At 37.7% G+C, this 15,903-nt stretch overlaps 2 protein-coding genes across 5 annotated transcripts in view; one reads left to right on the top strand and one right to left on the bottom strand.

The window, feature by feature from the left end:
- LOC143357258 (WD repeat-containing protein 47) overlaps nucleotides 1-15,903 on the bottom strand; it is a 151,020-nt gene that overhangs the window by 58,782 nt on the left and 76,335 nt on the right. For all 4 annotated transcript variants that reach the window (XM_076793614.1, XM_076793611.1, XM_076793613.1 and 1 more), the window contains exons 5-6: nucleotides 13,754-13,864; nucleotides 13,016-13,094 (exon numbers count right to left, since the gene is read on the bottom strand). In XM_076793614.1, the coding sequence (XP_076649729.1) occupies nucleotides 13,016-13,094; nucleotides 13,754-13,864 (190 nt within the window). The remainder of the gene's footprint in view (nucleotides 1-13,015; nucleotides 13,095-13,753; nucleotides 13,865-15,903) is intronic.
- Nucleotides 1,842-4,406, top strand: LOC143357260 (uncharacterized). The gene is made up of 3 exons (XM_076793615.1): nucleotides 1,842-2,829; nucleotides 3,537-3,773; nucleotides 4,295-4,406. Exon 1 carries the CDS (start codon nucleotides 2,240-2,242, stop codon nucleotides 2,711-2,713), a length of 474 nt encoding a protein of 157 aa, XP_076649730.1. The 5' UTR covers nucleotides 1,842-2,239; the 3' UTR covers nucleotides 2,714-2,829; nucleotides 3,537-3,773; nucleotides 4,295-4,406.

Raw genomic sequence — 15,903 nt, 5'->3', positions numbered from 1 at the left:
GGTCGCAATGATTTATTACTGTCAACAGTGTCTTGCTTCTCTAATACGTTAATAAATTGCGATAAAACATCAAGCTATTAACTATTGCTCGAACGAGTCTCGGTTTGATTGCAATTATTTATAAAATGCTACTGATCCACTTGTCATTGCACTGAGAATTAATGACCACCTTAAGACATTAATGCGAACAGCTATTACTCACTTTCTGACGTATCAAACGAAACACACGACGTTTTAGAATTTTTATAATTTACAGGAATGAGGAAAATTCTGGGAAATAATTGTCCAATTGCTATTATTAGATTAGTGTCAGACTCGTAGTTGCATCGGATATAGGTTTTGTAGTTTCTTTCGATATTCGTTTCGCTTATTATTTCAATTGATTACCAGAATGGTTCTTTCAATTCTAGATTTATAAGATGAAGAACTCTTCCTGTGCCACAGTGGTTAAACATTATACAGATGTCTAAGTACAAATGGTTAAAAATGTTGTTTACTATACAGTCCAAATAAAATTTTAAATAGTCAGCACCATTTCGACATAAAATATTTTCATTTTATTTATTTATTAAAATATTTTTATATTAATACTTCTTGGTAGCAGAAGTAAAAGAAAATCATTTCCAGTATAGTGCATGCAACAATCGTCTTCAGCAAAGTAAATTTATTTCTAGTTCGAGCACAGCATTTGTATTATACGTAAAAACCATTAAAAATTTTCATCCCTTAGGCTACGTCTCCAATATTTCGAAATGAATCCCTACGATTGCAGGGATTTTCAGTGTTCGTTGAACAAATTTTTTAAAACTCATGTGAAATCAGGCGTTCTTCAGCAAAGCACCCTGTCATTCGACGTAGAGTTTGTCACCCACTCAACCGTAATTGAAACAAACAAGTTACCTGATCGACGCCCGCGTCGAAGGCCCCCTCCTCCCAAATGGGATCGTCCCATCCTCCGGATGATCCCGAAGAGCCCCTGCGACCCGGATCCCACGAGTTTCTCTTGTTATTATCCAAAGAGTCCGTGGAGAGTCGTCTCCTGTCGTAGGATCCCCTTCTGCTAGAAAGCGGTAGCGCTAGCCTGTCTTTCCTCAGGTTCCCGTTCGATCCGATCAGATCGGTGTTCAATGTCACGTTCAAGTTGCTCCTGAGATTCCCGCTCGAGCCGGCGAAGCAGCTCTTCAGGTTCGTAGCGCTCTTCGTCTTGAGATCAACATTCGAAGCGCTCAATCCGGTCTTCAGAGTGTTCTGCGAGGTCGGCGAGGTCGCGAACAAGCTGGACAACGTGTTGACATCCTTCCTCGAGCTAGGTCTCTGCAGGCTCGTCATCGACTTTGCGACGTAGTCTCGTCTCAACGGAGAATTATAGTTAGACGCGGTGTCTTTCTTCAAGCAACCCATCGATCTACCAATGGGATCCCGCCTTAAGGCTGAACTGCCGATGGTGGACGAGTATATGTCCTTTCTCGAGTGATTGATCGCGCCCATGGATGAGCCCAACGGGTTCTTTCTCAACGTGTTCGGAAAGCTCGAGGGATGAAGCTCTTTTCTAGGTGGCGACATGGGCAGACCAAGGGACCCCCTTCTGCTCGGAGACGTTCCCAGATGACTCTCCCGACGGCTGAGCGAGTCTCTTCTAGTCTGCTGCGTGCTCCCCACGGATCCCCTGCGATTCCAGCAATTCTCCTTCGCGTGTTTCCCATGAATGTCGCAACAGCTCGAGTCAATCTCCACTTTAACCACCTCGGGGCTGCACTGTTGTTGCTCCAGCTTGACGTCCCTGAAGAGCGCCTCCAGGCGACGGATCGCTGCCTGCTGATGCGCTGTTGTTGACATGTCGCTGTCAAACTGGTATCCTGACGAGGTCCTGACGCTCCCTTGTTTCGATCGATACCGTGTATCTCGCGGTTACACACTCTTCCAGGTAGACGTACTTCTCCGGACTAAGCGGAGCTCTACATAATTACGAGAAATCTATTCGGGCGTGTGACAACACTACTAGTCGCTGAACTTCTTCGAGATCGTTGTCACGAAGCAGAAGAACCGAAACTCACTGACACCTCGACGACCTTACAGTTGACTTCCGGACCCGGCAAAATTGTCCGTTGACAATGTTTGCTCCTACGATCTAATCCTTTTGTCAACGGAGAATGCAGGGACGCGGTTGCTTCCAGCGGAAAGTGTAATTGGCCAGCCACGAGAATGGTTCGCGTGTGCTCGGAAACGTAATCGTGGATACATGGATACGCGTGTGCGGCGTAACACACGTTCGGTGAGGCACTGGGGGACTCCGCGAGGAGAGAGACCCGAAGGCCTCAAAGGAGCTCTCCATACGGATCCCCACCAGAGCAGTGGCATTCGCAAAGTCCAAGTCGCCATATTAGGTCAAACCTTATGGGTTTGTCGCGCAAAACTGCGGGAGAACACCGACACGACCCTGGCGCACCGCGTAATCGGGTCGACTGCAAACTTACTTTGCCATTGTCAGCTCTACTTTCCTCTGTTTATGGCCTATCCCGCGGACCAGCAACGTGTCGCGCTATCACCGAACACAGTTTCCACGGTGTTTGAACGTCCGATCCCACGAGCACTGAATCATCCTAGATCTTATGCACCTATTCGAGTTCAGGTTCTCGTCTTCTCTCGGTGTCGGGTTGGTGGGAAATACGACGGACGATTCAATTGCTTTTTAATGGATATAGACGGGCGTTAAACGTTTTACACCACTGTTAACCAGTTAATGCCTGAGATGATACGGTGCACCGTAATGTACCGTTGAATTTTATGTTGATATTTTCCCTAAAGGTGTGAACACGACCGTGATGCTTGGTACGTAATTTTTATGATGATCTGTTTTTTCGTTTCATCTTTGTTCCTGCTGCTGCTTCTTTCAGTCTTTTTCGACTTGCCAATATTTTCTTTTCTGAAATTATTGTTATGACTGTGGAATTTACCAAATTGTGCCCTCACGTTTTCATAGATGATTCCATGTTCGAGAATAGCTTGTGAAAATTGTTGAAAATTGTCGTTTATTCATTATCGTATTGCACAAGTTTATTTACGCATATACTGGTTTCTATAGGCAAATTTGAAGAAATTGGAATCAAATAGAATTTTATACTCTTCTCGGGCGGTTTTCATTCATTAAAAATAGAATTAAAAAATCACAAAATAAATATTTTGTATATCCTAAGAACAAAGACTTCGTAGTCTGATAGTAAGTTCTGGTAAAAGTTTTGAGAAAGATAGAATAAAAATTTTACTAATTCTCGATTACGACATTCATTTGCTAGTCTTGCGCACATTTGCATATGCTATTATCGACTAAAATTCGCAGTCTCGCAACACGGAACAAAACCTTAATTACATAGCCGGCAGCACTGCCATTTATCTCTGAAAGAAATGTGTACAATCTGTTATAACTGATAATAGTTTCGATATCTGTGACGTGACTCTTTGTTCTATAATTAAATATAATATCTTTGCCTGACATTCGTCGATCCGGAACATTGTGTCGCTAATCTTATTGTTTACAGTGTCTCTTATCAAAATTGCGGAAAGTTGGTGTGATTGTAAAAAGATTAGTCGAGACGTTTAACGTTGAATAAGATTATGGGACATGGCATACGTTGACCCATATTCTTGGACCAATGACGGCATCGCTCGTGCACGTTTTCTTTCTTCTTGTTTGGTACCGATGATGAAGCTCTGCGTTAGTGGATGAACGAAGAGGAAAAAATGTTTATTGCCCATTACTGGGAACGCAAACGTTGGTGAGTCATTGTCAAGTAGTACACAGTATCGTCTAACAATAAAATTTATCAAATGCTTCGAAGAATAGAATATTACTGGGCTTCGAAAATAGAAAAAGTAGAGAAAAGAGGAACCTTTGTATACTGTCCATAATTACGAACGTAAAAAGTCGTTGTCAAATAATAGATGATATCGTCTAGCAATATAATTTATCAAATGCTTCGAAAAATTAAAAAGTATGAAGAAGAGGAATCTTTGTATAGAATGTTTCCATTTGAATGAAATTGAAGTAAATTATGGTAATAAGTAAATATACGTATGTATAGTGACCACAAGACTCGGAAATTGAAGCAAAAGTGCTACGAAACGTAAATAGATGGTAATAATTAATCTAGGGAATTCCTTTATTAATTTCGTTGATTGAAACGTCGGAAAACCACGTCGGTAATTCCCGCTTTTAAGTGTTTGCACTGATATACACTTAATTAATCCCTGCTGCACCACCAAAATGCGGTAATGCAGCGCACACTGGTATTTACAGGTGCAGGCTTTCGCAATTGCAACGAGATGGAGCTGCAATTCTCTTCCACATTCCGTATCTATTCGTTCCGCACGTACGCAACACAAAACGACATGAGTAACCACTGAACGACAAGTACAGTAACGTAAATAATTATTGTGTTTAACGAAATATTTTGAATTTTATATAGAAAAATATCAGTGTTAAATCTTGTAAGAGTAATCTCTCAAAACCGTTCTCGAAGGGGAATTTACAAAATTCAAACGACGAATATTGTGCTGATTAAAAACTGTTGTATTAATTTTATTGTTGTAAGAAAAATATTATATTCTATCGGTTAGTGACCAGATGTTCTCGGAAAGAATAGACGTCTGTTTAAGACTTTCTTAATGAACTACCATCTTCTTACGACGAATAAAAATTGATCAATGAAATTTCAAGCGGTTTCGAGATAAAATTAATAATCTCTGGCGTAATTGTGCGCCAAACGTGTATAATAAGCAGCACGTGCCACCATTAACTTACTGGGCGTCTCGTTAACACCTACACAAAGTTGCTGTCGAGTCTAGTTCACCTTGACGGACGAAGGTGTATCACAGTTTTAGTTCTAGCAGGAAAAGGTATACCCTTTCGGAAAAGCGACACGCCAGCAGGCATCCAGTTTCAAGCAGAATGTACCGCGACACAATTGCTCGAATCTGTGGAGCTTGAGGACAAACAATGGGTCTCCATTGTTGATATTTCTGGTGTTACTGAAATTTCATTTCTTCCTCACAGAAACAGGAAACTTTCTTATCTTATCAAACACCCAAACTCGTAAAATGACTATTTAGACTAATAGTCAAAAATCAATGTGCAGCAATATTAGGCGTAAGAACGTACTCAAGTATAAATCGAGAAACTCAGAATTATTGTACACGAGGTGTTTTGCGAAATCGTGCTACAAACGAACAGGTGTGACATCATTTGAAAAAACAAGTCTTCCACGTAGAATAGCGTCTTTTGTTTGTCTCATAATTATCCATACTTTAGAATTTACAAGATGAAGCGATACATAATGATTAGACTGCATATTTTATGCATTTCTGACGGAAATAAATAGATGCTACTAAAAACCGTGGAAAAATTAAATTAGTTTAAGAATATTAATGTTTTCTACCTGTTAATATTATTTGAAAAAGAATGAAATCTCTTAGCTTCTGTCTATAGCAATTGATGTAAACAATTTTCATTTTGCATAAAGATGCGCATTTCAAGGCACAAATAAAGAGATTAATCAAACCATAAAAAAGTTGTATGGTCTTTTATTGATCTCTCGGTAGTTAAATCATAATTTTGTATAAATCTTGCATAAATCTTCCCAATTATGCATATGCATATTTTAATTCTGAAGTTTCAGATGTCGAATGCAAATAATTAGTTTCGATCTTTTGTTTCCTCCAAGTGCCTATAAAGAATCCAGCACTGGTTTAAGATGAGTATTCTAACAAGTCTACCGGTTTTTAGTATTTGTCTTACATTAAAACTCTTCTGTTATGCGGCAGGTAGCTTCGTTAACACTTCTAGTTACGTCAGTAATTTACTTTCACCTTGAGCGTTTTATTTAATCGTATACAGTATCGTTTTCTTTTAATAAATATGTAAACTGATTCATTTTTATAAAAAGAGATCTCTTTTCTATGGAATGTACATAATGGTGGGTAATATAAATTCGTTTAATTGCAAAAATGTTCTCATTTTAACGATTTAGTTGTCTCATTGTAAATGCAGATAACTGTGATTGAATAAAAGGCACCGACATTGTAGCATAGTTAACGATTTTATAATCGATTGATTGTAATTTTCTGCATTACTAATAAATCAAAAGAAGGTATTGAAGACAACCGAACGAAATAATATAAACATTCAATGAAAACAAAAGTACAACAGCTGTGTCATTATTTCGTCATACAGTTTAAGTATATGCAGGTATTTCGATTAAACGAAGTTATATATATCGGAACAGAATAAAGTCCAAGAAAAAAATTTTAATAATGTCCTATTGAATATTCATAAATTTAGTACCCACACGTAACTCTTCTCCGATTCTCGGTCTCACTAATTGGATCTTAAAAACGTGAATTTGTAAACATCTGTCCTCTAATTATAAATCTGTTTGGTGTTGAATCGCGAAAGGCGATCTTTTATTGAATATTCGATTAAATTCCAATACAATCCAGCAATGTAATAATAGTTCAAAAATAAAGTAGTTAACTATTAAGTAATATGCTCAAGGCCCCAAAGGTGGAACGATATGTAAGGACAACAATGAAAGAACTGGTTGGAAAATCCGCGAAGCTGTCGATTTCCAGCTTTTTTGACGCGTTGGAAATCCGATTGACGTGCTGATTCCCTCAACAGATTTTTTTGTTCCGGTTACATCACACGGTCATTAATATTGAAATTGGAAATTTGTCACGGAGATGTCGCCAACTATGCAGCGCGACAAAAATCTCGGAAAACCGCGGCAGCCCACACGGAACCGCCATTTTCGTTTGCGTTATGAGGCATCTTCTAATTGTGTGAGACAAACGCGCATCGGCGCGCGTGTGCGCAACGATTTGCATCCTCGAACTGCGTCATCGCGCAACATAATCCGACGACGGTCAGTCAGCAATGATCATTAGAATTTCGAGTGTGGGCGCACGGGCCTTGCGAGGGCGGTTGATTCGCAATAAACGAGTGGTATCGAACATCGCTGTCATAAAACTGCCTCGATCTTTCGAGAAAATCTCAAATTCAATTAGACAATCTTAACAAACGATGGTCACTGGGTTTTCCGAAAATTCATGTCAAACAGAAATTTTCTGAGTCGATTGTGATGATCATAAAAATGCCCTAAAAATCGAAATATTGAAATATATTCTCTATTTGTGTGCGTGTGAATGAAACACACTTCCATTTCATATTGTGTGTGTCTTTTGTTAAAACGATAAATTGAAAGATAAATGTAAGAAAAGCTTTAGATAACAACGATGAAAGCTTTAGATAAAAAGCGAAGACCAAGCAGGTTTAATTAATACAAACGTGTAACAATGAACGAGGATGGTTCAGCGGTAAAAGTTCACTAATGACTAGATTGCGGGTTTTACGCATTTGTGATTGGACAGCGGATGTTCATGCAAAATAAACATTTTTTACATGAATTGCAACAAACTGGAGTGAAATAGAAATTTATTTTTTTCCTCAATATGGTTAATAGATTGAAAATTATATAACCGTATTTTTAAATTCTTCTAATGTTTTTGCCGTTTTTAATTACACCCGCTCATTTTTGTCACAAATGCATAAAACCCGCTATTTATTTAAGACAGAAATGATAAATTACGAAATAGTTGAAGTTTGTTCAAATTATTAAGAGACAACATGAATTACCGTTTAACTCTAGTCTCTTGAAATCGACGCAGACAAGTTTTATTTCACAGAAAAATGCGCAGTGTATAAATGATATTTCTCTAACAATACCGAAGCGATAAAAACGTACTATAAGATATCATGGCACTTGATGCACTGTACGAGTTCGCTGCAAAACAATTGCAAAACCGACAAAGCTTAGAAATTGCTCAGTGATATTTCTCTAATGAAATGCAACATGATGTTTCAGGCGAATCCTAGCCACCTATTGTCTCAGTCTCTGACAACAAAATTTTCGTGACATTTAATCCACTAGACGATTCTGCCACAAGACAATAGGAGAACCTACGAAGCGTGAAAATGCATCAGCGACAATTACTCTAATGAAATTAAAGTGCAGCGCGATGGTTCACGCGAATCCTAGTCACCCATTGTCTCAGTCTCGGTCAACAAAATTTTATCTTGACGATCCATTAGGTAAATTCACTGGATTAGTTCTTCGAACGGACGAAGGGTGCGTACCAGAAATTTCGAGAAACCTTCCGGAGCTATCATGTCACACCTACGACACACAGAATCCACTGAATCCGAAGTGCGCGACGTCTACGAGTGGTTGCAACACTTCTGTGCTCAAAAGCGAATCTTATATGGATCGATGAACTAGTTCGTCCACGAAACTGGAAAGGGACAAAGCAGGCCGTGACCCATTGACTCATTAGCACCTCCGAAGACAGAACACCGCTGTCCGTTTGTTGGCGATCGCGTCGATCACGTACGGGGCCATGGAATCGATTCGGAGTCGCACCTAGGCGCTTTTCAGTGGACACCTGGTCTACCAGCTGACGCTCTGCAGTTCCATGAAATGATCGTTGCGTAATCGAGTACTGTTCGTATCGCGGATGGCGTTTCTAGAATGATTAATCGTCTGTTGTGGAAAGCTACTCCGATCAACGGACGAGAACATTCAAGTACAGGACGAAAGTGTTAGGTTGTTGCACATGTAACGATTTCAGAATGCATATGTTACGAAGCGTTTTAATTGAGAAATACTATCCTAATCTACAGATTTACTATATATTACTTGAAGATCTCAAGCTAATCTTTTAAGCTTCATCTCCAGATTCTATGTATATATCCATCTTTAATTTCAAATACAGTTTACTTCAATATCAATCAATGTGATCATTTTGCAATCTTTAGGTACCAATGGGAAAATAAAAGTATCGACGTCAGTCGAGTGTGATGTTCGGTCAAAATATCGTTGTAAATGAGCGTACCAAGAATGACCAAATAGTTCAATTTTTACTGTAGTATAATCGGAAAACTTGTTATTTGTTGACAGGATATGTTGATCGCAATGGTGTTTACCTTAAGCAATAAGTTTTATTTAGAGTAAGTTATTTTTGTTTGGAGTTGCTGTTATGAATCGGACATTTCGTATGCAACAACCTAATATTTCTGTTTCTTCTTCGAATGTATGCTTACTTCCTGGTGTACAGTAAACATACATAGACATATTCGTCTAACGTGAATAATAAATTGTATAAACAATACATGTATATTTGTATATATGTATATTTTTTGGTAGTAAATATATAGATTTCTTAAACAATTCTTTATATGTCTACTGTGCGTTTACTGTCATATAAAATATATACAGCATGTCACAGTATTGATGGTACATAGTTTAGTATAACGCATACAGAATTAACTGAATCGTTGTACAAAATAAACATTTTCTGTATCACTTGCAAGAAGTAGGTATAATTGGAATTTATTTCTTAATCATTTTATAAAATTATTATAATGTAACAGTTGTAAGAATGTAGCTGCGGAACGTCTGCATGTGTACGTTGTGTGAATGAAATTAAGGAATAAGAGATGAATGAACATATCTAGAAGAAAGGCATATTGTAATTAGTTCAATTTTATTAAATTGTTTATGTTGGTATAACTGATAATTGCCCGTAATTGCCCTCACAAATTTCTTAAATTTTCCAGACTTTTTTACGGTGGTTTTTACGGTTTTATCTATTTATTTTTGTCATAAATGCATAAAATCTGCCGTGTATTCATAATTAGACTATGGATCTTTAAACAAAATAAAATTTTAAGGTATTACTTATTGAAGGTAATACTTTGACTTCAGTGTCAGTCATATATGACTGACATGATTTCTATCAAACTTGAAAATGATTTTTATTACAATCTGTAAGAAGATTACGAATGGAATTGCTATAATAAATTTTGACTTTTCTATTTTTGTATTATTAAATGAATTATCATGATTTGTTGCAACTTTTACGAGTATTGGTCACACAGTCAACGTGTCCAAAAGAATATCATTTTCTATATTTAAGAATTGAACTGCAAAGAATTTATTAAACTTCATCAACCTGTATATTTCATTGCATTTCTTGTATTAAAAATCTAACGTGATGCTTAACACTAGGTTTACGAGACCCTCAAAATGATGGATTCTACATTCTTTAATTTATAATTATTGTGATTGCAAAAATGCATTCATAGGAAATTTATTTAACCCATTTATTCTTTGGAACATATATTATGGTAAATGCTGCTAAAAATCTGGCTGAATATATTCTTGATATTTTTATAATATAATCCAACCTGGCCACTTTTAGTGCTCCGTAAACCTAGTGTAAGTTAAATGAAAAATATTTGTACTGTATTTTGCAAAAGATTCCAAGCGAGAAATTTCAAGAATTCAGTCTTTAGAAAGTATTCGCTGATCCAGAATTCCAGAAATCCATAAATGCAGCATTAAATCAAAGCACAAAAATTCTAATTTCTATGGAAAGAAATAGAAAATAGTGCACACGAGGTTTCGAAACAAGCAAAGAGCAAAATGTGGAGTTTCCCTGAATACGAGAGAGGTACATCCGCTTTATATACGAAATGACGTAATCGGAATAGATTCACTCGCGATTATTGCTGCAATAATTACACAACGATGCAATGAATTTCATTTCCCGAGAAACTTCGATCACTCGTAGCAATAAATTCTCGAGATTCACTTCGAACTATTGTTGATCTTTCAGCCAGTTCTGGTCACAGACGACGCAAACATTATTCAAATGCAAAATTATCGACCGTCGAAACGACACAGCAGCCACGTCTCGACTGATTGCTGCGATAATTACACGACAATATAATGAATTTTTTCCCTTAAACACGTCTAGAAAAAAGTCTCTTTGAAATTTTATTGACGTATCGAGCAGTTACGATCATAGACGACACAAAACATTATTCTAATGCAAAATCATTGACCGCCGAGAGACGAAAGAGCAGCATTTATCCATATTTCGATTGATTGCAGCGATGATGACACAACGATGCATTGAATTTTGTTTCCCGAGAAACTGCAATCGCTCGCAGCAAAAATGTTAGAGATTTTGTTGATCTCTCGTCTCGAGCATGAGGTCACGAACGACGCAAAACATTATTCAAATGCAAAACGATCGGACGTCGAGACGATGAAACAGCGTCTATCCAGATTTCGATTGATAGCTGCGATAGTTGTACAACGATGTAGATTTCTATTCCAGACATTTTCATTGAAGTTTCGTTGATCTCTCGTCTTAACCAGCAATTACAGTCGACACAGAACCTGATTCAATTATAAAAAAAAATATATCGGACGTCGAGGCAACGAAGCATCGAAATCGATTGCTACGATAATTACACAACGATATAACAAAATTTGCTCAAAAACTTCGACAAGTGGCAACAATTCGAGAAATTCTGTTGGAAGTTATGTCGATCTCTGGAGCAGTGATGGTCACGGACGACGCGGAAGATTATTCAAATGCAAATCGGTCGCCGAGACAACGGATCGCCCATCCAGATCGTCGACAACGGAAACGTTGCGTCGCACGGCAAATGCCCATCGAAGTGTCGCGGTGGTTTTAATGCGCCGATTACATCACCTTTCCGGAAAAGGATTCGACACAGTCGACCGAAGACAAGAGAAGCGAGAGGGACGAGGAGCGAGGGAAGGAGTTATGCGATCAACTGCTAATTGCCTCGATTAAACCGTTTAATTGGCAATTGCCCGATTAACCGAACGACGATTACGGGAATTGAAGCCGGCGTCGATCTACAGAAAGAAAAAAAAAACCCCCGGCAACGGTGTTTCTGGGTCACGGAAATCATTTCCCGAACTTCGGATCGACTATGGTCGCTTTCGCCCGGTGTTTAGGAATTAATTTACAGCCCTGAACGGCGTGCGAAATCGAACGGGTCGCTTATGCAAATGAGCACGCATAAATTGAACGCTCGATAAACCGGTGGCTGTCTTTTCGTGAATTGTAATTACGCCCTCGGCGACACATTATTTATATATATATATATATATATATATATATATATATATATATATATCTGTACATGTCGGAATTACTGGTTCATGTTCAACGGAAAGAGAGAGAGAGAGAGAGAAAAGACGGACAAATAGAATGGAAATCGATTATGAGCAGTTGTGCGCGCAACGTTTGCTACGATTAGTGAAAATTGTTGGCCTAAGCCAGTTTCTCCATTACCCCTTTTGACTGTAAACGGGTCACGGGTTGTGCGAGCTGTTTTAGAAACAGCCGGAGATAGAAAGTTCGATATTAATTCAATGTTTTCGCGATTATCATTATATATAAAGGAAGGCTTGGGAACGACGGTTCACTGACTAAGAATGCCGCCACGAATGTACAACGAACTATGTTTTTATTCGTCCCATGAATAAGATTGTAAAATTTTGAAACGTTTTCCAAGTGTTTGTACGATGTGATCGATGATGCTCGAAGCTGCTAAATCGATTGCTGTAATCGCTTCATCGATTTCTCACCGTTAAGTCGAGGCCGGTCAAAATGCCATTTTTTTATCTTCAAATGACGTGCTTTTTGGTGAATCAATTTCTGTTTGCTTCTTATAAAACACATTTTCAAGATTCGTATTTCTTGAATTTCAATTGAACCAAGATGGACGAAACAAAACGTTATATTTTTTAAGCGTTTCAGGATTATAATTAGAAGATGTGTGTGAACAACTTTGAACTAGTTTTTAGCAAGCAACCAGAATCTTTAGAAATAAAAATCCTAGCCTTTCGGTGATAACGTACAATAATTATTTTACGTAGAGATTGGTATTTCCTTCATCGCTCTTCAAAGTCTGCTACAAAATTATATCGAACGATCAACATGGATTGCATATCTCTGTTTGCAGAGTGAGTAAATTAATTCTACCTTTATCGCGTTCGCCTGAAGTGAGCGAGGGTGGCTGAACTTGTTCGTGTACATTAATGTGCAGATTAATCAGTGTCGCATTTTATTGACTTACCTTTATCGGCTTGACGACGTCGTAGTGGCTCTCCTGCGTTCTGGTATCGTAGGTTACGTTTAATCCTGAGTTTTGCCGCCTGAAATGATGGAACAACAATTTAAAAACACATTCATTTCGTTTCCTCAAATTTAACACGTCAACATGATCCATACACGAGTTATAAAAATTCAGAATAAAAACTTAATACATCATACATTCTTTAATACAACAATGCAAATAAAATTAACTTAAAGCCTCTTCGTAGAACAACACAACCTAATCTACATTCGGTAACTTAAAAAAGATATTGTCTTTCCATGTGTTCGAGCTTAGATACTTGTACTGTGAACGTGTTAATGCTATTAAAAGAATAATTTATTATACGAATGGATTGTTGTGAATGGGAATCCACTGATACTTCCATCTCTGAACATCTCTTCCTAATATCAAAAATTCTTTATCAAAGACTTTATTTTACTAAAAAATACACCACCAAATAAAGTAGACCCATCGAAAATACGCCACTGTGTCTAGAAAAGAATTTCAAACAAAACGATTCACTCATCAATTCATCGTCCTCGACTTTGAATCGAGGAATGAATAACAGAAAGAAGAAACGACGATTCAAAAGAATATTCAAATATTGCTCCAGCATGACACAATGCGAGGAATTCTGTAGTTCGCGACACTCTGTGAAGCTCTTTTTCAAAAATCTCCGCAACTCTTCTCGAGGTATTGTATTTCAAATGAACTCACAATACTGAATCGGATCCATTGATCGTAGGTTTCGGCGACTGGATACCAGACCGAACAGGTGTGCTCATATGAACAGGCGAGGGTCCTTTGCTCCCCAAAGGTTGTTTAATACTGCAATCACAAAGAAAAAGTAGAAGATTAATTGGGAGAACAGCAGAAAAATCCATCAATCATGTCCACGGATTTCTTTGAATTATCGACTATTACACGCAATTGGCCGCGCGCGTTTGGCTAAATATCAATCAATTCGATTAAACCGAGCCACGTATTATTTGACTTAAATTTGAAGTAGTTATTTGGCGTCGAAGACTATCGTTATTCCCACGTTGGCAAACGTTTAGAGGGTCAACAGCAATCGAGATTTCCTTTAGAATATCGCCAACAAGGGGCGACGGGGTTAGAAAGGTCAACCGAGACACTAGTCATTATTCAAGCAAGACGTGATTTATGGAAAGAAGGTATCTCGCATCCTTTATTCCCGCAGAACGGATGCAGTCTTTCTGTTCCGTCCCTGACAAACACTCTAATCTCTCAACGTTGCTTGCATTTTAAACCTGTGAATTTACTTATGGATTATGCGAAATCCTCGCGAATTCTGCTGCGTCAACGGTATAACGAAAATTCAAGTGCTTTACATTTTGCAGAGGAATAACATTTTTTCATCTGTCTAACTTCTTAACGTCTTCACTCAGAATGACGGCTATACCGCCACATTTCCCTAACATACAACAGGAAAACTATAGTAAACCAAAATTTCAATTCATGTGTCAATAATTCTGTAGAAAATTATATGAGTCACTCATTTGCTAAATCGACTAACTTCGCGACATAAAAATAGAGAAAATTTGTAAAACTAACACGTTCATTATTAAATGTTCTTTCAACTTTTATAATTTGGTGGTGGTAAGCCTAATTACTAAAGAAATTTATTCTAAATGTTAAATCTTAAGCACTAATCTAATAGTTTCTGAAAAAAGAGACTGTCGTTAATTGATCTTGCGAACAGCTCATACAAAGAAATTAAATTTAATGAAAACTTTTATATTAGCCATTTTTAAAAACGTTTATACATAAACACATCCAAAATCCATGGCCTACGCATGAGTACTTTACCATAATTTTGATTAAATCAAAATGGATTATTGAGAGTTCAAATAATTTTCTCAGTACCCTGCATTGACTACACTAGTCTTCCGAAAAAAATGTTGAAATGGCAGCAAAAATAATTCCACGATAAACAAAAATCTGTTTTTGCACACCGTTGTACACGGAATTGTTGAACCAAATAACTTCCGCTGTGCTCAGACTTGTCCGGAGTATTACGCAGAAATATTTTCGCAGCTCCGAAAAAAAATTCGCGTGTTTACAAAATAACGTTACAAAGAGAAACGACACGTTACCGCGTGCCTTTCTTTTCTTTTTTTTTTTGGCAGCCACGTGAACGAACCTGTCGCATGATTTACAAACATTTTCAAAGTTAGTGTCGAACGGTTTCTAACAAGCTAGGCGCTCGATTTCCGAGGTTGCGTTCCGTTATACAAAACGTTGCGACGTCACGACACCGTGCAACATTCCTCGTAACAGTGTTCTCGCGCGGAAAACTGAAAACACCTTTGATACATTCGATACGTTTTCGCGAGCCCCGGTCACACCTGGAAATTAGAACGCGTGTGGATCGCCTGACAGGAACTGGAAGCGGAAGCGGCTCATAATTCGGTGACGTGATTCAAATGAATGACACTGATCGTGTTGTGAGATACGTTCGCTTCTAAAAAAGATTTTAGAGAGGATAGAAGCAAAGGATCTATCAATCAAAATACCGAAAAGTAAAAATCTGAACGAAAGTCGTTATTATTGATCAATGTTACGATCATATTTATAAGTATAATAAGTAGATTGAGGATTTTATACATTTGTGACATTAATGAATAGATAAAATGCAAAACAGTAGAAATTTTTGGAGAATTTTACTAGACTAATGTATTTTTTTCAACTCTATAAAGTTACTAAACAAAGAAATGAACGTTTAGATTCTGCAACTATTAATACAATTTTTGTTTCACTCGTAGTCTAGTGTTCAGAGGATTTATACAGCTTCCATACTTAATCTAGCTCCTGCATTTTGCAATTAATACAATTTTTATTCTGTT

This window comes from Halictus rubicundus, chromosome 9 (assembly GCF_050948215.1).
Source record: "Halictus rubicundus isolate RS-2024b chromosome 9, iyHalRubi1_principal, whole genome shotgun sequence".
Lineage (NCBI taxonomy): Eukaryota > Metazoa > Arthropoda > Insecta > Hymenoptera > Halictidae > Halictus > Halictus rubicundus.
The sequence above is the reverse complement of the archived record's forward strand: the minus strand, read 5'-3'. Positions and strand labels throughout refer to the sequence as shown.